Source organism: Podarcis melisellensis (genome assembly GCF_964234715.1).
Source record: "Podarcis melisellensis genome assembly, chromosome: 16".
NCBI classification, from domain to species: domain Eukaryota; kingdom Metazoa; phylum Chordata; class Lepidosauria; order Squamata; family Lacertidae; genus Podarcis; species Podarcis melisellensis.
Window position 1 is genome coordinate 28,410,768 of NC_138533.1, and position 24,989 is coordinate 28,435,756.

Below are 24,989 nucleotides of genomic sequence, written 5' to 3' on the forward strand. Positions count from 1 at the left end.
CTGACTGTTTTGTGTCCCCTTTTTTAGAGTATAGTAAAGGATTTTGCCGCACGGTGTGGAATGATCCTCCAAGAAGCCATGAAATGGGCTCCTTCAGTCACCAAATCTCACTTGCAGGTAACTTCTGCAAGTTGTAGCTAAATATTGTGTGTGTGTGTGTGTGTGTGTGTGTGTGTGTATATGTGTGTGTGTGTGTGTGTGTTTAAAGATGGAGGTATACTTGTTGGAGATAAGCAGTGTCCAGTGCACAGCGGAATGATGAGAAGTATGTGCCAACATGCTCTATACTACTTTATTTACAGTTCAAAGCTGGTAAATTACAGAAAAACATTTTCCCTCTGCCGGAGCAGAGAAAGCGTCATCTCTCCTCAAAGGCACGGAGAGAATCACAAACTGAAACTGCAAAGAGCAGTGAAAAAACAGGAAACCAGTATACGTCACATCCAGTCTCCTATTCCCGTGGGAAAACCTCCAACAGTACAGACTCTGTGGAATGTAAACACCTGTCTCGTGACAAGCACTTCGCTGCACAGAGAAGAAAGCAGAAACCAACATCCTCCCCCTTTCTGTGAACATCTCTGGGCAGCGTGTTCGTACAATATCAGTACAAACCCAACTTCTGCACATAGGTACAGTGTTGATCCCTTGATACAATCTTGGACAATACATCAGCAGGAATTTCATTACCTGGCATATAGGACACCGTTACGAGTCCCTTCTGAATACGTTCCCTAGCATGTTGCACCTTCAATTGCAAGTGCTTCGTGCTTTGCTTACAACCTTCAGAATTCAGCAAAGCCAAACATGCTTTGTTGTCCTGGTAAACCTGGATTGGACATTTGACAGGAATTTTCATGTCTTTGCACAATTGTAACAACCATTCACAATCTTTAAGTGAATAAGACAGTGCATTCAGTTCAGCTTCACAAGTACTTAAGCTAACTGTTGTTTGCTTCTTGCATGACCAATCAAATAGACCCTGATTGTACTTATAGCAAACTCCAGACGTACTTTTCCTGTCTGTAGTGTCACTTCCAAAACTTGCATCTGCAAATATCTCAAGACCACCAGACTTCTGATTGTTAAATCTCAGTCTGTAATGCATAGTGCCTTTCAAATACCGCGCTATGCGTTTCAGAGCTTTCCAATCCTTAACAGTAGGATTGTTGACTTGTCTGCTTAGCAAATTACAGCTTACAGCAATGTCTGGTCTTGAACATCTGGCAATGAAGTTTAGCTTGTCTAGCACACTTCTGTACAGTGTAGTGTCAGAAAATGCTTCTTCAGTGTCATCTACCTGATAACCTGTTATCATCGGTGTGTCTACAGGGTTAGCATCCATCAGGTTTAGTTTGCTTAACACATCAGCAATTCTCCGTGACTGGTGTACTAGAATGTTACCATCTTGATCTCTCTCTATTTCCAGAGATAGGTAGTTGTTTACCTCACCAAGATCTTTCATGTCAAAGTGCTCTTTCAGTTGAGCTAGGGCGTTATTGTACATTGTGACATCTTTCCAAAAGAATAAAAGATCATCAACATAAAACAAACAATACAGTTTCTTTTGCCCCTCCTCTTTGACAAATACACATGGATCAGCTTTCCCTTGCTGAAAACCTAGAGAAAACAATACTTCAGTGAGTTTTGTGTGCCAACACCGTGCACTTTGTTTGAGACCATAAAGGGACTTCTTCAGAGCACAAACAAATCCCTGTTTTACCTGTACGCCATCAGGTGGAAGCATATAAAGTGATTCACCTAGAGATCCGTACAGAAAAGCTGTATTCACATCATGGTGACTAATGTGTAGATTTTCCTCTGCAGCTAGCTTGAGCATAAGCCTAATGCTCTCATACCTCACTGTGGGTGAGTAGGTCTCGTGATAGTCTTCACCTGGTACCTGAGCAAAACCTCTGGCTACCAATCTGGCTTTGTGTCTGACTATCTTGCCATTTTGATCAGTCTTCGCTTTGAAGACCCATTTGCTTCCAAGCAATTTCATTCCTGGAACTACTGGAACAAGGTCCCATGTTTTGTTCCTTTCCAAGGAATCAAGCTCGGCCTTCATGGCATTTAACCATGGCTCAGCTTCCTTTGAATCCAAATCCTGGATTTCTTGGAAACTTGAAGGTTCAAATACCTTCTTGGAGCTTTTAACAGCTGTTACTGCTATCTTAGCAAACTCATCAGCAAATCTCTTTGGAGGTCTGCCTTTTGTGGCTCTCTGTGACCTGCGAATTAGCCTTAAGTCTTCAACACTCTCCTCTTCCTTCTTAGGAGAAAAGTGACCTATTGTGAACAATGGTTCCTCCAATTCTTGATCAGAGCTTTCAGAGGGTCGCATAGAGGCTTTCGCACTCTTGAAATCCTCTGAATCACTCGATTCAGTGTCAGACTCAGAATCAGAACCTTCATCAGTGGGTGTGGGTTGTTGCGGTTGCTTTTGACTATCCTCAGTCTCATCACTGTCATCAGGATAACATTGGAAAATTCCCACATTCTCCCCCCACTTGGCATTGTACTCAACACTTCTTGTGAGCTTAATTTCCTTAGTCATCATTATTCTGTAAGAACCTTTCTGATAACCTAGAAAGATACCATGCAATCCACGCTTGTCTAACTTGGAGTTTTGTGGTGAGTGAACCCACATGTCCGAACCAAAAATTTTCATGTGTTTGATGTTTGGCTTCTTGCCAAACATCTTCTCATAGGGGGTACAACCAATCGCTGAAGATAACCTGCGATTGTAACTGTAAACAAAGCATGAGAGAGCTTCGGCCCAATAACTCTCTGGAAGATTTGCATCATGCAGCAAGGTTTTTAACCCTTGAAGCAATGTTTGATTTGCTCGTTCCGCAAGTCCATTCTGCCATGGCGAGCGAGGACTAGACAAATCGTGTTGAATTCCTTTCTCAGCCAGAAAAGCTTCAAACTGCTGAGAAGTGAATTCTCCCCCGCGGTCAGTGAAAAGAATCTTTATCTTCTTACCATGCACATTTCCCAACCAAGCACAGAATTCCTTGAACCTAGGAAAAGCCTCTGATTTCTGCTTGAGATTGTACACATAAATATACCTGGAAAATGCATCAACGAGAACCATGAAGTACCTATTTCCACCCAAAGAGGGCGCTAGTGGTCCAACCAAATCAGCATGAATAATTTGGTATGGTTCTGTAGCTTGCCTACTAGACACCTTACCTTTCGCAGCCATTTTCACCTTGTTTGCTGCGCATGCCTTGCACTTCATGTGGTACCTGCAGGGTTTAATAGTCATACCTTCAACCAAGGCAGGCATTTTAGATACTGCCTCAAAATGCAAATGACCAAATTTTCGATGAAAAGCGTGAATACATTCTGCATGCAAACTTTTGTTAGAACCTGCAATGCAACAAGTGTCATCCTGCACAACATCATCATAATACAAAACAAACAAACGACCAACAAATTCAGCATACAATTGATAATCATTTTTCTTAGTGATGATGCATCTATTGTTCTTAAAGGAAACGTCAATCTTCTTCTCAACCAGCTGTCCAACGCTGAGCAGATTATGTTTCGCATCCGGCACATAAAGAACATCCTGTATCGATAAGTCCAAACTGTGAAGAACAACAGTTCCGTAGCCTTTACTGGGAATGGTGTGGTCATCCGCCTGGTGAATCGCACCTTCCTGCGGTGTAAAAGACACGAACAGTCTCTTATCGTTGCACATGTGATGCGTTGCCGCTGAATCAACAACGAAGAAAGATCTAGACGTCTTCTGGACCTCTGCAACCTCTGCAACCTTTGCAACCTTTGGAGCGAAGCGTGAGACCATTGCCTTGTGCTGCGTTGTCCTGGACACCGGACCTTTGCCTTTGCTCTGGCCTTTTCCACGCGATGAGCTTTCGCTGCGCTGCTCCGTCTTGGCCCTGGGATATTTGCATTCCCTCTTCATATGGCCTAGACGTCCACACGAGTAGCATTTCACTGCCTTCAAAGCTTTGGCGCCATCTGGTGGTTCCACTGCACTATGGGATGACGACTGTGAAGTCTCCCCCTTGTTGATGCAGCTAGCACCCCGCCGATCTGCTTCATTCTGAATCATGGCAGTAACATAGTCCACTGTCAGCTGAGCAGTTGGCTGTACAGCAATCTGAGTCGCAACAGACTCCCAACCTGAACCCAAAGATTGTAGTATCATGAAGGAATACACAGCCTCAGGAAAGTTGAGTCCTCTCTGTTGCAGCTCATGTCTCAGATTCTGCATCTCCATCAGATGTATACGCACATCTCCACCTTCAGCAAGAGCCATATTATGCAGCTTGTTAAAGTAAAACATTGTGGATCCAGCTTCTGTCCTCAAGTGAGCCTCTCTCTGTTGCCCTTTAATTCTTGCTGCGTCACATCTGCAGCTGCTTTGAAACAACAGCACTTCTAAAAGTTACTTTCGATTTCCCCCAGCATAGGAAATCTTGCCCTTTTAGCCTTTTGCCTGTGCCACGGCAAAACCGGCTATTAAAAGTTCAAAGTCCAGCCATAAAGCCATTAATTAGAAGCTGGCAGGCTGCCCGGAGCAGTAGCACATACCTTCATCAATCATTTTGACGCGCAGAGCAGATTCCGATCCGATCTGTCCCTCTGCCGGCACTCCGTTTCTTTGCTCCTTTGTTCCTTTGCCAGGAGCCCGACTTCTGGAGTCCATTCTCAAAACACTGCGTTTTTCTGGGCCCGGAACCAAATGTTGGAGATAAGCAGTGTCCAGTGCACAGCGGAATGATGAGAAGTATGTGCCAACATGTTCTATACTACTTTATTTACAGTTCAAAGCTGGTAAATTACAGAAAAACATTTTCCCTCTGCCGGAGCAGAGAAAGCGTCATCTCTCCTCAAAGGCACGGAGAGAATCACAAACTGAAACTGCAAAGAGCAGTGAAAAAACAGGAAACCAGTATACGTCACATCCAGTCTCCTATTCCCGTGGGAAAACCTCCAACAGTACAGACTCTGTGGAATGTAAACACCTGTCTCGTGACAAGCACTTCGCTGCACAGAGAAGAAAGCAGAAACCAACAATACTATCTTTAAAGGCACTAACATGGTACTCCCTGTCTTCTCCCACAGAAGGGAATGCCATTTTCGGTATATTGTATTAGACATTGTTTTAAAGTAGTATCAGTATCAAACTTTATTTCGGTCACAGACCAGCATAAGATAAAACATACAGACCTTCTTTTAAATTTTCTGCTTGCGCTCAGACTATTCTTCTTCTTTCAGGAATATTTAAACAAGCATCAGAACTGGGTCTCTGGCCTCTCTCAGCACACAGGGCTAGCTATGGCCACGGAGAGCATCCTCCACTTCGCAGGCTACAACAGGCAGAACACAACTCTGGGGGTAAGTGAGGACAATCACCTCTTTGGTTAACTGGCCAGAGTTTGCTGTGTTTTTTTCTTGGTTTTGCGACTATTTTATACAAGTGGAGCCCAGTGCTCTCTGGGGAGTTAACAGTTTTCATTGAGGAGGGGTACACTCTGAATTCACGTAACACTTTCAAGTTTTACAGTGCCGTATAACTCAGTTGCATCGCAGTGCCAGAGCTTGTTTTTTTCCTACTGCCTCCTGCTCCCTTTCCCCCTTTTGTGTCCTGTTTCTTAGATCGGAAGCCTGCAGGCAGGGACTGTCTTATAACTGTGGTCGGTAAGCCGCTGCAGGAGTCTTTTCCCAGCTAAAGAGTGGGATTAAAACACCAAGAACACCACCACCTAATTCAGTTAGCAGATTCACTGCCACAAGACGTGGTGATGGGTTCGGGCTTAGTTAGTTTTAAAGGCGAGGGGGCTGGACAAATCCATGGAGATCTGTGAGTGGCTATTATAGATGCAGTGTCTGTGTAGAACCTCCATGTTCAGGCATAGCATACCACTGAATACCATTTGCTGGACAGCAGCAGAAGGGGGGGGCGGGCTGTGTTTGTGTGTGTGTGTGCGCGCGCACACACACACACCACTTATATCAGGGGTCATCAAACTTTTTCAGCAGGCGGCCGGTCCACTGTCCCTCAGACCTTGTGGGGGGCCGAACTATATTTTTTTGGGGGGGGGGATGAATGAATTTCTATGCCCCACAAATAACCCAGAGATGCATTTTAAATAAAAGCACACATTCTACTTACGTAAAAACACCAGGCAGGCCCCACAAATAACCCAGAGAAGCATTTTAAATAAAAGGACACATTCTACTCAGGTAAAAACATGCTGATTCCCGGACCGTCCGTGGGCCAAATTTAGAAGGCGATTGGGCCGGATCCGGCCCCCAGGCCTTGGTTTGCCTATCCATGACTTACATAGTAATTGTATGGTTTTTTTTTGTAGGCAACCCAGTTAACTGAAAGGCCTGCCTGTGTAAAGAAAGACTATTCCAACTTCATGGCTTCACTTAACTTGCGAAATCGCTATGCTGGAGAAGTAAGTACAGCAGTCTAAGCCCTGTGGCATTAAAACAGGGGTCATTATTTGTTTCCTTTTTGCTTTGTTTCTCTTCACTAAAGCGAGTGAGATTTGCTCATTTACAGTAAGCTGTGTTGTGGCATGAAACATTATTTTGAACCTTATACGTTTTAGTATCTAAAAACATTTTATGTAGAAGTGAAAACAAACCGAGTAACGTTTCTGGCATCCATCATATTCTTCCTGAGCTCCTAGTACTTTTAAAAGCTTTTGGCTGACAGGGATTCTTTCGTGGATCATTACGTGCAAACAGGATGTTTAAACTTGGCCATTCAAAAGGGATGCATGAGAATATTTGGGAATGTTTTATTTTAATCATTTTTACCCAGTTCTTCTTTACCTGAAAAAACTCTCAAAAGTGGTTTGTAGAATAAGATTGATTAAAACATCATGAACTCACAAAATGCAGAATCCACATTTTGCAAAGGCTATAGAGTGGTACCTCGGGTTAAGTACTTAGTTCGTTCCGGAGGTCCGTTCTTAACCTGAAACTGTTCTTAACCTGAAGCACCACTTTAGCTAATGGGGTCTCCCGCTGCTGCTGCGCCGCCACCGTGCGATTTCTGTTCTCATCCTGAAGCAAAGTTCTTAACCCGAGGTAATATTTCTGGGTTAGCAGAGTCTGTAACCTGAAGTGTATGTAACCTGAAGCGTATGTAACCTGAGGTACCACTGTAATAGTAATCTTGCCATGCTTTGACAGGGCTGAAAAGCTCTTCTTAGCCGTAGAGTAATTGGAAAACATTCAGGTGACCGCAAAGATAAACCCTAGACATTTAAAGGTTTTTGCAAGCCCTGTTAACTGATTGGAAATTCTCTTAACAGGTCGCTGGGATGATTAATTACTGTCACGCCACAGGCCGCACCTCAGATCTCAGTAAACTAATGATCAAGCAGCTCAACGAGGCCCTGGAACCAGGCCAGCCTGAACACTACACTCAAGTCATGTTTAAGATGACTGCCATGTTGATAAGTAGCAGAGGTAAGGACAACAGTTCGATTTTCCTTCCTCTGCCATGTGTACGTGCATATATACAAGTTTTAGAGAGAGAAGCCACAGAAAAGGATGCTAAAAGAAGAATTTCAAACTGGTTCTTTTATTTCTCTATAAAAGAGAATTCTGTCTACTGGTTGATGGGCAAATAATTATTCAGCTTTGTACAGCTGTAAGGATGATTGATTGATTGATTGATTGATTTGTTTATTTGTTTAATCAATCAATCAGTCTCTTGCCCATGCTTCACCATAAGGTCCCAGGGCATGTTACAGCTATTTATTTAAATATTTGTAGACCACACTTTTTTGGGGGGGGGGATGTATACAACACACAAAATTGCAAAAGCATCACTAAAAGCATCAGTGCCTACCCTTAGATCATAGGGTCGCAGGATTAAATAGCTACAGATGCTTATAGTTGAACAAAATGTTTGTGTGATAAATGCAAAATGTTGCTTATTTGTTTTGTAACTTACGCACCACTCCTTTCATTTCTTTCCCGGAGTCCTATTAATTTAAGTGGGTCTACATTAAGTATGACTAAGTCTGGAACCAACCCATTTAAAATACTCTTTTAAAAAAAAAAGTATATTGCTACGTATAAATGTTTCCATTTCAGACACTGACCCTCAGCTCTTGCACCACCTGTGTTGGGGCCCCCTGCGAATGTTCAGCGAGCACGGCATGGAAACGGCCATCGCTTGTTGGGAATGGCTACTCGCTGCCAAGAATGGAATAGAAGTGCCGGTAAGGAAAACAAAATCACTCACAGCACAATCTGAGATGCGTTTATGCAGGAGTTAATGTGTTCAGGGACACAGGTGGCGCTGTGGGTTAAACCACAGAGCCTAGGACTTGCCGATCAGAAGGTCAGCGGTTCGAATCCCTGCGACGGGGTGAGCTCCCGTTGTTTGGTCCTGCCAACTTAGCAGTTCGAAAGCACGTCAAAGTGCAAGTAGATAAATAGGTACCGCTCCAGCGGGAAGGTAAACGGCGTTTCCATGCGCTGTTCTGGTTCGCCAGAAGCGGCTTAGTCATGCTGGCCACATGACCCAGAAGCTGCACGCCGGCTCCCTCGGCCAATAAAGCGAGATGAGCGCTGCAACCCCAGAGTCGGCCATAACTGGACCTAATGGTCAGGGGTCCCTTTACCTTTACTAATGTGTTCAAGGGTCCCTAGTAACTGTCCCTAGTAACTCTTTTCATGGTTGCAGTCTTAAGAGCCATTCTCCAGAAGGAACCTGAAGGAACCTGGAGTAAAAATTTGACAGTAAGAATAGACGCGTGTTTAAAATCACCTGTGCTAGAAATTATTTCTTCTCTGTCTGTTGGGTGGAAGAGGATCTCCAGGGCTGGTTACCCACTTCCTCTTGTTCTGTAGGTGAGGTTTATGAAATAACTTGGGAGTATCTTGCTAGAAAGATGTCCCTCTTTACTTCCAGACCTGCAGGTTTCTCTTCGCTGACTTTGCAAGACTGGAATAATCCTCTCCCAGCTTCCCCTGTTATTTAGCCAGGGTGGAAGGGAGTCAGATCCACCTCATTTGCCCTTCTGTTTGGTGTTTCTAATTGCATAGGTAAAGGTAAAGGGACCCCTGACCATTAGGTCCAGTTGCAGACAGCTCTGGGGTTGTGGTGCTCATCTCGCTTTATTGTTCAAGGGAGCTGCTGTACAGCTTCCGGCTCTTGTGGCCAGCATGACTAAGCCGCTTCTGGCAAACCAGAGCAGCACACGGAAACTCCGTTTACCTTCCCGCCGGAGCGGTACCTATTTATCTACTTGTACTTCGTGCTTTCAAACTGCTAGGTTGGCAGGAGCAGGGACCGAGTAATGGGAGCTCACCCCGTTGCGGGGATTCGAACTGCTGACCTTTTGATCGGCAAGCCCTAGGCTCTGTGGTTTAACACAGAGCGCCACCCACGACCCAATTGCATAATGCACAGTAATAATAAATAACTATCCAGCTATTAAAGCATACTTAGTGCATTTGTTTTTGCTGCAAATATAGCAGAAAGGAAAGCAAAAGAAACAACATAAACTCACATTAACTGTAAGAATATCTAATTTAAACACCTATATTGAAGTAGGTCGTCCATAGATATCTGACAGCATCTCACAGTACACTCCACTCAGTCTTTCCTGATTGGCTGATGGTCTCACTAACTCACTGGTTGCTGGGACACCAGGAGGCAGACCCAGCGCCTGTCCATCAGAGGGAGCACTAATAATACAGCACCCCTGACTTCTCCCATAGTCACCACTCACTCTCCATATCTTGAGAGGCATAGAGAGACATGGAGATCACGGTCTTCAACTTCCACTGCTGTCTCTGCAATAGTAGTGACACTTTTAGCCCAGTAGAAGCTGGATAACCATGCGGGTGGTGCTGTGGTCTAAACCACTGAGCTTCTTGGGCTTGCCAATCAGAAGGTTGGCGGTTCAAATCCATGCGACGGGGTGAGCTCCCGTTGCTCTGTCTCGGCTCCTGCCAACCTAGCAGTTCAAAAGCACGCCAGTGCAAGTAGACAAATAGGTACCACTGTAGCGGGAACGTAAACTGTGTTTCCGTGCACTCTGGTTTCTGTCATGGTGTCCCATTGCGCCAGAAGTGGTTTAGTCCTGCTGGCCACATGACCCGGAAAGTTGTCTGTGGACAAACGCCACAAAGCGAGATGACTATGGCAACCCCATAGTCTCCTTTGACTGGACTTAACTGTCCAGGGTCCTTTTTTACATGTAACTACTGTGCTTGGCATATTACTTCCACACATTGGGTAGTGGTAGTTTGTAAAGATTGTACCATGAAATGTAGAAATGCAGTCAGTTTTTCTAGCAAGAGTGGATAACTTGGGCCAATTTTCTTTGAAAGGGCCTCATGTTGCTTTTGGAATACGTGTGTGTTTAAAGGAAATATTCTAAAAATATCCCATGAACTAGGTGTACACATGCATGCATTTCTGTGTACTAACTAGCATACAGAACCAAAAAATGTGTCTCATAGTTCACTGTATACCCCAGCACTTAGAATAGAATTCAGACCAGTGAGCAGGAAAATGAAGCAAACCTTTGTGTTCCTCTTCCCTCCTGCCTCCCAGTTCATGCGAGAAATGTCAGGGGCCTGGCAAATGACCGTGGAGCAGAAGTTTGGCCTGTTCTCTGCCGAGAGGAAAGAAGCAGATCCCTTAGCTGCTTCGGAAGAGAGCCAGCCCATACCGTGTCCTCCAGAGGTCACGCCGCATTACATCTGGATAGAAGTAAGTGCTCCTCTCCTGCAGTCGCTAGATCCTTACAGCAGAGATGGAGCAATGTCCTGGTGCTGGTGGATTGGGCTCACGGGAGAGTCGGGAGGGTACAGATCCAGCAAGCGTTCTGGAATGGAAGGAGAGGGTATCCAGGGTTTTGTCAGGGCTAGGATGCCTGACAAGGGAGGCTAGTAGCAGATCTTTCAGGACCCTGGACAGAGCCCTTGGATCAGACAGTTTGCACTGGTAAGAGCTTCCAATACCCTTTCAAGGCTTGCTTGTCTGGAGCCTTAGAGGGGCAGCCTTTGGGCACGGAGCCTAGCATTGAGGGGTTAATGCTGATCACATGGCCTGGGTTGGCAGGACCCTAAAGAGTCACTGAGGGACGCAGGTGGCACTGTGGGTTAAAACACAGAGCCTAGGACTTGCCACTCAGAAGGTCGGCGGTTCAAATCCCTGCGACGGGGTGAGCTCCTGTTGCTTGGTCCCTGCTCCTGCCAACCTAGCAGTTTGAAAGCACGTCAAGGTGCAAGTAGATAAATAGCAACCGCTCCGGTGGGAAGGTAAACGGCGTTTCTGTGCACTGCTCTGGTTTGCCAGAAGCGGCTTAGTCATGCTGGCCACATGACCCAGAAGCTGTACGCCGGCTCCCTTGGCCAATAAAGCGAGATGAGCGCTGCAACCCCAGAGTCGGTCACAGCTGGATCTAATGGTCAGGGGTCCCTTTACCTTTTAAAGAGTCACTGGCAGTGGATACCAGATGGAGAAAATACATTCTATCAAGGCAGCTTCATGTTTTCCTTGCATTACATCATTAAAGGACATTGATTTGATATCTACAAACCTAAGGAGTGATTCTTTAAGTAGCAATCCCTTCCAATGAAATGCTAGACAGCAAAAGTTGTTCCGTTTTCCCCTTGGCAATGCAAGGCCATCAGGTTGGGCTATGACACCACCTGGTGGTTGAAGGCAGGATGAACATTTTGGGAAGTAGACAGCTCCCAGAACCACTGTCGAACAGCTCTTGCTGTCAGAAAGTTCTTCCTGGTGTTTATATGTCACCTTCTCACGAAACGTCAGGGCAGTGTACAGTAACATTTAAAAAAACAAAACCAGAGCCAGTAAAATGACTGTCTACTCAGAAAAAATTAAGCAAATTGCATGGGCTTGTTGGCATAAAGTCTTCAAGAGACTCCTGAAAATCGAAAGCTTGCTGGAACGGTGTTCTGCAGCATGGTGGCAGTAAATGCCTGATTTGTAGTTGAGGCCATTCCAGTCTCTGTAACACAGGTAACAATTAAGATGGCTCCTTCGTATGATCTTGGGTGATCGGGCTGGGATATGAGGGCCTTCATGTTATCCCCTTTTGAGATCCTTTAAGGTGTAAGCAGGGACGGGGTGGCGCTGTGGGTGAAACCTCAGCACCTAGGACTTGCCAATCGCATGGTCGGCGGTTCGAATCCCCGCGGCGGGGTGAACTCCCGTCGTTCGGTCCCAGCTCCTGCCCACCTAGCAGTTTGAAAGCACCCTTAAGTGCAAGTAGATAAATAGGTACCGCTGTATAGCGGGAAGGTAAACGGCGTTTCTGTGTGCTGCTCTGGTGCCGGTTTGCCAGAGCAGCTTCGTCACGCTGTCCACGTGACCCGGAAGTGTCTGTGGACAGCGCTGGCTCCCGGCCTCTAGAGTGAGATGAGCGCACAACCCTAGAGTCTGTCAAGACTGGCCCGTATGGGCAGGGGTACCTTTACCTTTTAAGGTGTAAGCATGTCTTGTGGACAGTGAGTTCTGTGAATTTAAAAGCGAGCTTGCTGTCCATGTTTTAATTCTGTTGGGAGATACATATAAGCATTTCTCTTGTTGACACAGTTCCTGGTGCAGAGGTTTGAAATCGCAAAGTACTGTAGCTCTGACCAGGTGGAAATCTTCTCCAGTCTGCTCCAGCGATCCCTTTCTCTGAACATTGGGGGATCAAAAGGCAGTATGAATCGGCACGTGGCAGCGATTGGGCCACGTTTCAAGTAAGTGGGTGCCTTTTTTCTTTTTGGGGGGGTAAAGAAAGAAAGAAATAGGAAAATGCAACATGGGAAAGGCTTTGAAACCTGGGTGTATACTATCCTAGTCCTTGACCAGTCTAGCCTCTGGCTCTGTTACAAGGGTAGCCAATATGGTGCCCTCCAGATATTGTGGACTCCACCACCCATTATCCCTGACCATTGGCCACACTGACTGGGACCAGTGGGACTTAGTGTCCTCAACATCTGGGGACATCATGTTGGTTAGCCTTGCTCTGTTGCACCCAACTATGTGCAAAAGAAAATGAGCCTAGGACAGATCTCTAGTTGGGAGATGGATAAAAAGGTGTTTACTGGCTCTCTCTTCACAAATTAGCCAAATCCATTGATATGGAGCCGTCTTGAAGATGATGGTTCAGCCTAACTCATTGTTTGCACCTCTATTCACATGAGCAAAAGCAAAACCAAACCTATTTCCCATGTTCTCTGCCACACCTGTAGCATGAATCATGAATGGAATCCAGGTCAGAGCTATGAAACTTAAATGGGCGTGATTTTTCAGATAATAATAGGTTTGATTGTCAATTACATTTATGGGACAATGTAATCAGGACACAATCTAGGGTAGGTTAGAGTGGGAACGTAGGATTAGCAGTTCTGCGGTTTCCATGTTTCACTTGTCTAAATTATAGATTTTGGAAGCAGTGACTCAGGGAGAGTTAATCCCCCTTTCATCTCTTCTGAGCCGTTCTGCCTTTGCACCACCGAAATCTGGAGCTGACCAGCTTTCCTTCAGCACTGGATTTTGACTGCTGTCAATAGAACACCATGCTGCTGAAGAGTACAGCCGGATCACATTGCAGGGGACGTGCCTTCATTTTTATTTTCATTTTTAAAAAGAAAGAGCTTGCACTTGAAGCCTTGGTGCAAGAAAACAGGGGTAGGGAATCCCTGTGGCCTTCCAGATGTGTTTGGACTCCAGCTCCCCCCAGCCCCAGGTGTGATGGGGAGTTGTAGTCTGGCAACACCTGGAGGGCCAGAGGTTTCCCACCTTCAATCAGGCATCCTCCATAAAATGTGGCAAGCACTGTGTGCATTTGCCCACATTCAGAACATGTGCTGTAACAGGCTCCTGAGCCCCAATCAGTAATATATGCTTCTGCATCAGCTTGCACAGGATTATTATTATTATTATTATTATTATTATTATTATTATTATTATTTTATATAAGTGAAATCAGAAACCTGTTAGCATGTGTAGGGAAGAGTATTCACATGCCTTTTCATGTATTTATGTATTCATTGCTTTTGGGATTATTTAGGCTGCTGACTCTGGGATTGTCCCTGCTTCACGCTGACGTGGTCCCAAATGCAACGATTCGCAATGTCTTGAGAGAGAAGATATATTCAACTGCTTTTGATTATTTCAGGTATTGTTGCGTTTTTGCTCCTTACTTAACCTGTGAGAAAGGTAAAGCGGACAATTCAAGCGCCCCCCCCTTATTTCCTCCCCTGTCCCAACATACCAGCGCAGCAATAAGATACTGCAACTCTGTATGTTTTAGGTAGCTGCCCTGAAAGTGGAAAAGAGCTAAGAGTTAAGAAAGGCTGGCAGCTTTGAACTGTGCTCCTAATAGCCTGGTTATGTGAATGAGTCTTGGGCTTACCTGCTCTCTCTTTTTCTCTGGATGATCACAGTCTTTTATTTCAGTTTTAACTGCAGTATTTTAAAAAAAGAGAGTGTCAACTTTAAGCTATGATTTATGATCCTGGCTTGTTTCCCTAAACCAGCTATGGTTAAGCTGTGGCCCTTCAGATGCTGTTGTAGTACAACTCCCATCACCCCCAGCCAGCACGGTCAGTGATCAGAGATGATGGGATTTGTAGTCCAGTGATATCTGGAGAGTTGCAGGTTAGCCATCTCTGCCCTAGGTCATAGTTAAATTTAGCCACAGCTTAAGGTTTGGACAGAACGATAGACTGCAGTTGATTTAAAATGGAAGTGAAAGCTGATCATGTTTTCCAAGCTTCATTCATGTAAACATTATAGCATAGTTTAGCATTTCATCTCAACCAGGCCATTGTCTCTTACCCGAAGCACCTGCACTCTTCTAATTAATGGCAGACGAAATTAATGGACTATGCAGAATTGGACAAAATGACAGGAAGGATTCGAAACCTGTGGGACCAGAGATATACAGAAGATTGGAGTATATGAATTATTTGAAAAGCAACTGTAATCAACAAATTAAGCTAGTAGGACTACAAGAAGTTTTGTAAGGAGTAATATACGAAGTGTTACAAAGTAGAAAAAGATAGAGATATTGGTTATGAGTTTGAAATGTCATAGGGAAGATAAGAAATGCATACTGAGAGATTAGATTGGAAGATTTTCAGACAGGATTGATGGAAGACAAAAATTTGAATAAGATGTAAAAGTATGTTTAATTACTGTTGAAAATGATATGTTAGAAAAAACTAATAAAAAATTATATTAAAAAATAAATAAATTATGCTTTGTGTGTTTAAGCTCTGCTCCAAAGTGTCCAACCCAAGGGGAAAAGAGGCTGCGCGAGGATATCATCATCCTAATCAAGTTCTGGACTGCCATGTTCTCCGACAAGAAATATTTGACAGCCAGCCAGCTTGTTCCTCCCGGTGGGTCTTAGATAAGAAACTATAAAACAACTTTCCTTTCCCTTTTTCAGTTGTCTGGTTTGGTGACGGGATGCTTCCTTTTCTTTTTAGATAATCAAGATACACGGAGCAACTTGGACATCACTGTTGGGTCTCGACAGCAAGCCACCCAGGGATGGATAAATACATACCCTTTGTCCAGCGGCATGTCAACAATCTCAAAAAAATCAGGTCTGTCTCACATGACATTTCCTTATCCTGAACCCTGCTAAACCCTTCTTAATTTATGTTTGATATTCCCATCCCCTAAAGGAGAACAAAGGGGCACACATACTCATTTGATTCTCTGCAAAACCTTTAGAGGATTGTGAGGTCTAGACAGAATGACTCGTTTAAGTTCACCCTGTGAGTTTTCATGGCTGAATGACACTTGAAGCAGGATCTCTCCAGTCTTGGAGTGACTCCGTAGCTATTATGCTACATTGGCCTAGTATGACAAGTTTTGGCCAACAACAGTCTGCAAGCTTAAGGTTGTTTTTAGCACTGTTTAAGGTTGTTGGGACGCAGGTGGTGCTGTGGGTTAAACCACAGAGCCTAGGACTTGCCGATCATAAGGTCGGCGGTTCAAATCCCCGCGACAGGGTGAGCTCCCATTGCTCAGTCCGTGCTCCTGCCAACCTAGCAGTTCAAAAGCACGTCAAAGTGCAAGTAGATAAATAGGTACCGCTCTGGCGGGAAGGTAAACGGTGTTTCCGTGCGCTGCTCTGCTTCGCCAGAAGCGGCTTAGTCATGCTGGCCACATGACCCGGAAGCTGTACGCTGGCTCCCTCGGCCAATAAAGCGAGATGAGCGCCACAGCCCCAGAGTCAGTCACGACTGGACCTAATGGTCAGGGGTCCCTTTACCTTTACCTTAAGGTTGTTTTTAGTGGCAATGCAGAAAATCAAACCTGAGGCCTTTTATACAAGAAGCCCTGTGTTCTGTGTTTTTAATTTTTATATATATGACCCAGTTTCAAGGGTTGTTGTTGCTGCATGAACTTGCATAACATTGACCTTGGCAAGAACCAAAAGTAAGGTTTCAAATCCAACCGTTTTACTTTCCTGGTCTGTGCATCTCTAAATGCAGAGAATGCTTCATCATCATCATTATTAATAAGATTGCTTCTCTGTGCTTCACTCTGCAGTCCCAGGGCAAGTTATAACACTTTGAAGGTACCATATTCAAATCGGTTAAAACAAATTTACAGTCAAGAGAATAGGTGGGGTCCTACAAAGTACACATCTGAGGGGGTCAGTGGCCAGTGTAAAGAGTTGTTTCTTCAGCATATGATGAGTATTTCAAGGACTTCTCAATTCTAGTCAAAGCTGTGTGTCCCCCATGCATAGTAGTTCTACGATGCTGCACTTATATATGATGGGAAGCTGCTTACCGTATTTTTCGCTCTGACCATAACACACACATTGTTTTTAGAGGAGGAAAACAAGGGAAAAAACATTCTGAATGAAACAGAGGATGTATCATTTTTGTGCTTCATGCTGTGGCCACAGACATGTGATCTGATGGTGAATTTGGGGTGACCCAATGCAAAGATCCTGAGAATCCCTGTGGATCCATGCTTTGTAACCACGTTTTTGCACCATTGCAGCCCCATTGTTGCCCCATTGTTGCCCCAGGCAACAGTGGGTGTGTGATTTTGGGGGGGCAGGCTGTAGCCATGGACATGCTATGTGCTCTAATGGTGAATTTGGGCTGACCCAATGCAAAGATCCTGAGGATCCATGTGGATCCATGCTTTGTAACCACGTTTTTGCACCATTGCAGCCCCAGGCAACAGTGGGTGCGTGATTTTTGGGGGGCAGGCTGTAGCCATGGACATGCTATGTGATCTGATGGTGAATTTGGGGTGACCCAATGCAAAGATCCTGAGGATCCATGTAGATCCATGCTTTGTAACCACATTTTTGCACCATTGCAGCTCCAGGCAACAGTGGGTGCGTGATTTTTGGGGGGCAGGCTGTAGCCATGGACATGCTATGTGCTCTGATGGTGAATTTGGGCTGACCCAATGCAAAGATCCTGAGGATCCATGTGGATCCATGCTTTGTAACCACGTTTTTGCACCATTGCAGCCCTGTTTTTGTATCAGATCATTGCTATGTGATCTGATGGTGAATTTGGGGTGACCCAATGCAAAGATCCTGAGGATCCACGTGTAACCACGTTTTAAGTGGGGAGGGAAGGAAAAATATAGAAGGGACAAGGAGCACGAGAGGGGTGTGCGGAGAAGCAGCTGGCTAAGAATGCAGGAGAGGGGTTTAAAGGTGGGGGGGAAGGAAGGCAAAAGTCCACCCACCCACTCAAGCCAGCCCTCTCTCTCTCTCTCTCATCTGCATGTTTTCCGCTGCCTGCCGAGTCCCCAGACGCAGCAGCAGCAGCACCGGAGCACGGACGCTCTGCTTTCCTCTCTACTTGCCTGGAGGGGAGGGGATTTCACTGCTCTTTGTTCCGTCTGAGCAAACAGCAACCGAAACAGAACAGGGTGGGCAGTGAGACCCTGAGGCAGAATGCAGGAAAGCAGCAGCCTCCTCTCCTCCGTGAGGGCGCAATATGATTTTTGCCTGATTTTTGCCATGCACTTGGGACAAACGGCTCCAAGGACCACACATTCGCTCTATAACACGCACAGACATTTCCCCTTACTTTTTAGGAGAAAAAATCTGCGTGTTATAGAGGGAAAAATACGGTATATGTGATAGGAAGCCCAAAGCCATGTCGTTCAGCATTGTCTATGGTGATTGGCAGTCGCTCTCTAGGATTTTGGGCAGGAGGCTGCAATAGTCCGCTACTTCATGAATGGCGCTAAAATAGCACAGCGCTGAAAACCAGTGTCCACTTTGGTCACTGCAAAGCTGTGGTTTTGTATGGAATTAGTCCCCCATCAGAAACCCTTACAGAGCAAGAAGATATGAAAAGAGACTTGAGAAAGCTCGCTGTGTTCTTTTTAAGGAATGTCCAAGAAGACCAATCGAGGCACCCAGCTTCACAAGTACTACATGAAAAGGAGAACGTTGCTGTTGTCACTGCTGGTAAGCTGCTTTTACTTCTTCAGTAGAGTGGATTTGGCTTATACACTTTTGTTAGGCACCAGTAAGCAAGAGTTGAGTTAAGATAGTGAAGGAAAATGCAGGAAGCTGTTCTGTTCCAGGCCAGTCTGTTCATCCATCTAGCCCATGGGTAGACGATATGGTAAAGTCCACATGTTGCTGGACCACAACTCCCATCATCCCTCCCCCAATGCTGGCTGGGGCTGATGGGAGTTGTAGTCCAACAGCATGTGGAGAACACCAACTTGGCTACCCCAGTCTAGTCTAGTCTAGTCTCCGTCTGACAGCAGCTTTCCAGGGTCTCTATAAGGCAGGCTTCCTCAAACTCGGCCCTCCAGATGTTTTGAGACCACACTTCCCATCATCCCTGACCACTGGTCCTGCTAGCTAGGGATCATGGGAGTTGCAGGCCAAAAACATCTGGAGGGCCAAGTTTGAGGAAGCCTGCTATAAGGGGTCTTTCCCATCACCTTGCAACATGATTATTTGAATTGGAGATGTCATGAATTGGACCTGGAATCTTCTGCATGCAAAGCAGCTGTCCTGCCACAGAGCTGTGGTCCGTCCACGCAATGCATGCATACTATATGTGCAACATTTCATCTTTGATCTGACAGAACTTTGTTTTCTCTTCTTTTATTTATTTATTTTCCCTCTGAAGGCTACTGAGATCGAACGCCTCATTACATGGTACAATCCTCTCTCATCCCCGGAGCTGGAGCTGGATCAGACCGGGGAGAACAGCGTTGCGAACTGGAGGTCAAAATACGTCAGCCTGAGTGAGAAGCAGTGGAAAGATAACGTCAATCTGGCATGGAGTATTTCGCCTTACCTGGCCGTCCAGCTTCCCACCAGGTGAGAGTCCCTCTTTAAGGAGGAGATGAGACTTCATTCCACTGTTCTTTTCAGGGCAGTGACCTTGCTACTTCGACCTTTTGAAGTTGCCGTGAGCCAGTGTGGTGTAGTGGTTAAGAGCAGTAGTCTCGTAATCTGGGGAACCGGGTTCGCGTCCCTGCTCCTCCACATGCAGCACCTTGGGCCAGTCACACTTCCCTGAAGTCTCTCAGCCCCACTCACCTCACAGAGTGTTTGTTGTGGGGGAGGAAGGGAAAGGAGAATGTTGGCCACTTTGAGACTCCTTTGGGTAGTGATAAAGCAGGATATCAAATCCAAACTCTTCTCTTCTTCCTTGTGAAATATCTGGGCCTATCTGATTTTGGCATCATGTGAAACAGACCTCTTGATAATATGCTGGCTGCCATATGCCCTCCTGCAGAATGCAGCGATCAGTTGGCCATGAGACTATCTTTGAGTTATCCCGATCCCAAGCTGTATATGGCTTTGCACACCAATACAAGCACCTCAAACCTAACCTAGGTTGACCATCTCAATGAGAACTACTAGGCCTCTACTTGGCCAATCCAGCCTTTGCTCTAAAGGCCGACTCCTTTGGGCCAAAGCTGCAGTACCAAATGACGTTTCTCCCACCTCCTGATGACAAGTAGGGAGAAGGGACCGCGTCGTGTTCCTTGTGGTCCCAGTCATCCGTTCAAACTGCTTGTCGCTCCTAGGTTTAAAAACACAGAAGCCATCGGAATGGAAGTGACTCGTCTCGTCCGCTTGGACCCAGGAGCAGTTAGCGATGTGCCAGAAGCAATAAAGGTAACCGTCTGTGCTTGTTCTGGCTGTGCCTGTAACCTAATGCGGATTGCTTACGAACACCACGAGGAACACATTTGCTGCTCTGAAGATGCTTCTTGTAAGCATTAGGCCCAAAGTGATCAGGCATCATTTTCCTGGATGCTGTAGCATCTTCTAGCCTTCCTTAACCTGGATGCCTCTGGATGTTTCGAACTGCAGGGCCAGCATCTTGCTTATCTGAATCAAGCTTGCTGCATCATGACCCTTCAGGCTATGCCAGGGGTCCTCACCCTATGGGGGCCTTTGGGGGAATGCGCGGTGGTCAAAATGCCTGACGTGGAGCAAATTCTGTGCCATGTAAAATAATAATAATAATAATAATAATAATAATAATAATAATCAGATTCCAGCCCCTCTTTCCATGTGAACGGGGCAGACACAGGAGCAACAGGCGTGGCTGTCCTTTCGCAACTTGTTTGGTCCCAAGAATCCCTTCCATTTTTTCAAAATCGCAAAGGTGCAGCATACTGGTTTTTGTAACTATGAGGCTTAAATTTGTGGATGGTGAGAATGGGCCTTTTCTGTGGTAGTTCCTTGTTTGTAGAATGCTCTCTCCTGGGAGGCTCGCTTGGTGCCTTTGCTTTAGGTGCCAGGTGAAAACATTCCTGTTCTCCCAGGCCTTGGACTGATTAAACAATCTGGGGGCAGGGGCATAGTTTTGTTCGTTATGCATTTTTCTTTGTTATGTATTTTTGTGCTTTTATACTGTAAACCGCCTCAGTGTTCCTCAGATGAAGGGCAGTATATAAATTTAACAAACAAGTGAACAAATGGTGTTTAAATGATTAGCAGAAAGGAAGCTACCAGCATGAGTTTGACCAAACTGCGGGAGGCAGTGGAAGACAGGAGTGCCTGGCATACTCTGGTCCATGGGGTCAAAAAGAGTCAGACACAAATAAACGACTAAACAACAACAGCATTCTTCAATCTTGCTTCTTTCCCGTGGGCCCTTCCCCATTTTGGCCACTTGAGTGACTGACTCCTGTCTTGGCTTTTGGTTCATTATTCCCCCCCCCCTTTCTGCTTTCAGTACCTTGTCACGTGGCACACGATAGATGCAGACGCTCCTGAGCTGAGCCACATCCTTTGCTGGACGCCGACAGACCCTCCAACAGGCCTTTCTTATTTTTCCAGCATGTATCCTCCTCATCCTTTGACAGCTCAGTACGGAGTTAAAGTCCTTCGTTCTTTCCCTCCGGTAAGAAACCCAGCCTTTTTTTTACAGGATACTCTTAGAACTCAAGGGATGCGGGTGGGTGGCGCTGTGGGTTAAAACACAGAGCCTAGGACTTGCCGATCAGAAGCTTGGCAGTTCGAATCCCCGCGACGGGGTGAGCTCCCATTGTTCCGTCCCTGTTCCTGCCAACCTAGCAGTTCGAAAGCATGTCAAAGTGCACGTAGATAAATAGGTCCACTCTGGCGGGAAGGTAAATGGTGTTTCCGTGCACTGCTCTGGTTTGCCAGAAGCGGCTTAGTCATGCTGGCCATACGACCCAGAAGCTGTACACCAGCTCCCTCAGCCAATGAAGCGAGGTGAGTGCTGCAACCCCAGAGTCGGTCACGGCTGGACCTAATGGTCAGGGGTCCCTTTACCTTTACCTTAGATCATTTGTGCAAAATTAGGGATTTTGGTTTTTTGTCTTTGTGTGCTGGAGGGGAGGAGCAGGATCTATTAACTGATCTATTAGCCCTGATCTATTAACGTTACTGTGGCAATATTTTCGTTTTAAATGTTACATGTTGGCCCTTGACAGCATCAGGTTGGGGAAAATTAGTACCACATCTCTATTTGTTTTAAAGGGAGCATTTCTTCAAGGTGGGGGCCAACGGGTAGTTGTCAGTAATATTCCAAGCACTGTTGTGACGGTAAGGGAGCAATCTGTTTCTGAAGCCAGGATTAGGTTAAATGTGTTTGCTCTTTCAAGAGAAATTTATTTTCCTTCCCTAACTAGAGAAGAAGCAAATCCTAACTGCTTTTCTCTTTCTTCTTTTCTCTCTTTCCCTATTCACACCTCCCAGGATGCCATTTTATTTTACATTCCACAGATCGTGCAGGCACTTCGATATGATAAGGTAGGCTGCACAAGTACTGAACAAGCCAGGAATCTTTTTATTTGTTTTAAGGAATGCATCGGCCACCTCTCAGGACAAAAGCCCCCTCCCAAGTCAGCTTGCAAACCCTGGTTCCAGCAATATAAAAGTACAGAAAAACAATCCAATTCCAAATTTAAAAACAGCAGTCTCAAAACCCATCATGCAACACCTCAATAGAAGTCAGAAGGAAACAAATATTTCTAAGGCTTGTTTAAAAAATGGATAGGACCATAGGTGCCCCTTCTGGAAGAGAGTTCCAGAGATGTGGAATGAGTTGTTTAATGCGTATCCCGTTTAATGCTGAAACAGACTTCTAAGTGGTTTACAAGCACAGTGGTACCTTGGTTCCCAAACGGCTTAGTTGTCGAACAAATCAGCTCCCGAACACCTCAAAACCCTGAAGTAAGTGTTCCAGTTTGAGAACGTTTTTCGGAAGCTGAACGTCGGACGCGGCTTCCGATTGAGTGCAGGAAGCTGCTGCAGCCAATCGGAAGCCGCGCCTTGGTTTCTGAACGGTTTCGGGCGTCGGACGGACTCCTGGAACAGATTAAGTTTGAGAACTAAGGTACCACTGTATACGAATCAAGTGCATAAGCAATAGAATAAAAATAGCCATAATTTAAAAGGTGCGACAAAGCAGTCCTCATTAAAACACAGTAAGCGTAGTCATAGAATCTTAGACCAACAGTATCTGGAAGGATCCGGGTTGCGGGAGGCTAGAATAAGATCTTAATGGGTGGGTGGATTCATGTGTGAGTGGGTTGTCCGTTATTGTTGGCACCTGTCTGTCTCGGGAGACGGTGGAGGAGTGTGCCTTTGGGAGCAAAGTCAAGCTGTTGGAAGCGGTCCATTAGGCCCCATTCATATTTCAGTCCCAAAATGCTAGCTCTTGGGGGAGATCCTCTGGGTAATGGGACTCCTTGCGTTTTCTCAGATGGGCTACGTGAGGGAGTACATCTTGTGGGCAGCCGCCAAATCCCAGCTGCTGGCTCACCAGTTCATTTGGAATATGAAAACCAACATCTTCTTGGACGAAGAGGGACATCAGAAAGACCGTAAGTGCTTTATACCTTGGGCTCTTTCCCGACATCAGGGGTGGGGGCCCTTGGACCTCCATGTGATGATGGGACTACAACTCCCATCATTCCATCATCATCCTCCAAGCTGATGGGAACTGGGGTCCAAGCATATACATAGAGCCACAGCTCCCTTATCTCTGCTTTCCAAGTTCCTCGGGTTATGAAGCTTGTGGTGGCACCATTTTAAGCCCTCCGCCAAAGTTCCCATTACCCAAATGTCATTTTTCCAAAAAACCCCACCACCTTGCTGATGAGCGTATGAGTCCACCCAGTCTGGCTGAGGGCATTTGTGGCTATCAAGTAGTTTTCAGCGCCGAAGTTGAGGGCATGCATTTCTACCCCACGGGCCCAATTAAATAGGATTTTGGTGTGCTGAACCTTCGCCCGGCTCTTTCCCAATGTTTTTACTCCTTGGAAAGCGCATTTATTGTGAAGTGATTTTGGAGAACGTAACTCTGAGTGTCTCATGTTCCTTCCTTCGCTTGACGCTTCACGCAGCTGACATCGGGGAACTGCTGGAGCAGCTGGTTGAGGAAATAACGGGCTCATTATCTGGGCCAGCAAAGGAGTTTTATCAACGTGAATTTGATTTCTTCAATAAAATCACCAACGTTTCAGCCATCATCAAGTAAGTAATAGACGCTCAGAAGATTGTGCAGACAATTAGTGGTCATGATTGCTCTGCCTGGGGCCTGAATCTCCTCCACCCCCTCAACCTTGCGGGGGCGGTCTCCCCAAAATATATTGGGGGTGGGCCAAACAGTTTGGCCCCCATGAGTTGGTGCCCCTGATTTTGGATAAAAATTTAATGGTTTTTTAAAAATGTTGCTGTAACCCCACCCCCCGGTATCTTATGAGAGGGAGGTATATAATTAACTTGTACAAATAAATTAATTAAAATATTTTTTCTCTCTGCTTAAAATATTACTGGTAAAAACCTGCTTATGGCAATATAATGTGTTTTTGTTTGAATGTGTGAATATTATAATGTATTTAGGTTTATGTTTCTAAATACATTGCAAGTCGCTTTTAAGACCTCTATCACAAGCGACTAACAAGTCTCATCCACAATAATAATCATAATTGCAATAAAACTGCTAGCATATTTGCAGAGCTATGCAGGATCCGGTTTTGTTTCAAATTGGATGGGGGGCTGTGTGTTGATATCCCTGATTTTCCTGCATCGCAGGGGGTTCGACTTGAAGACCCTTGGGGTCCCTTCTAACTATGATTTTATTATCACTGTCATGCTGTGTTATAAACTTTATTCTGCTGAAGACTTTGCCTTTGTAGTAATGTGTGAAAAAAGGAAATAGGAGCTAGTTATACAAGATTGCATTGTCAGGTCTATAATCTGTACAGTAAACAAATGTATCTATATTTGCATTTAAGATTTGCCTGCCCAGTATGTTTAAACTTGGGCTATTGCTTCTCTTTGCATGATGTTTTTGTGGTTCAGCTGTTTGACCAAGTGCTCTTTTATCATAATTCCCCAAATGGTGACTTGGCCAAGAATAACCTTTTAACTTGATTGCATGCCGGAAAGTCTCCTGAACCTTGAGAGGTGACTTTTTTGAAGCACAAAAATACCTGCTGTTTACTTCTGGCTCTGGGTGGAAACCCCAGACTCTTT

The 24,989-nt window shown here is 45.4% G+C and overlaps 1 protein-coding gene across 2 annotated transcripts in view; it reads left to right on the plus strand.

The window, feature by feature from the left end:
* PI4KA (phosphatidylinositol 4-kinase alpha) overlaps window positions 1–24,989 on the plus strand; it is a 104,054-nt gene that overhangs the window by 64,407 nt on the left and 14,658 nt on the right. For both annotated transcript variants that reach the window (XM_081893170.1, XM_081893169.1), the window contains exons 28-44: window positions 28–117; window positions 5,257–5,376; window positions 6,354–6,446; window positions 7,314–7,470; window positions 8,104–8,231; window positions 10,580–10,738; window positions 12,593–12,744; window positions 14,061–14,168; window positions 15,269–15,396; window positions 15,487–15,606; window positions 18,385–18,464; window positions 19,144–19,337; window positions 20,054–20,144; window positions 21,214–21,381; window positions 22,203–22,256; window positions 23,212–23,332; window positions 23,855–23,984. In XM_081893170.1, the coding sequence (XP_081749296.1) occupies window positions 28–117; window positions 5,257–5,376; window positions 6,354–6,446; window positions 7,314–7,470; window positions 8,104–8,231; window positions 10,580–10,738; window positions 12,593–12,744; window positions 14,061–14,168; window positions 15,269–15,396; window positions 15,487–15,606; window positions 18,385–18,464; window positions 19,144–19,337; window positions 20,054–20,144; window positions 21,214–21,381; window positions 22,203–22,256; window positions 23,212–23,332; window positions 23,855–23,984 (2,093 nt within the window). The remainder of the gene's footprint in view (window positions 1–27; window positions 118–5,256; window positions 5,377–6,353; window positions 6,447–7,313; window positions 7,471–8,103; window positions 8,232–10,579; window positions 10,739–12,592; window positions 12,745–14,060; window positions 14,169–15,268; window positions 15,397–15,486; window positions 15,607–18,384; window positions 18,465–19,143; window positions 19,338–20,053; window positions 20,145–21,213; window positions 21,382–22,202; window positions 22,257–23,211; window positions 23,333–23,854; window positions 23,985–24,989) is intronic.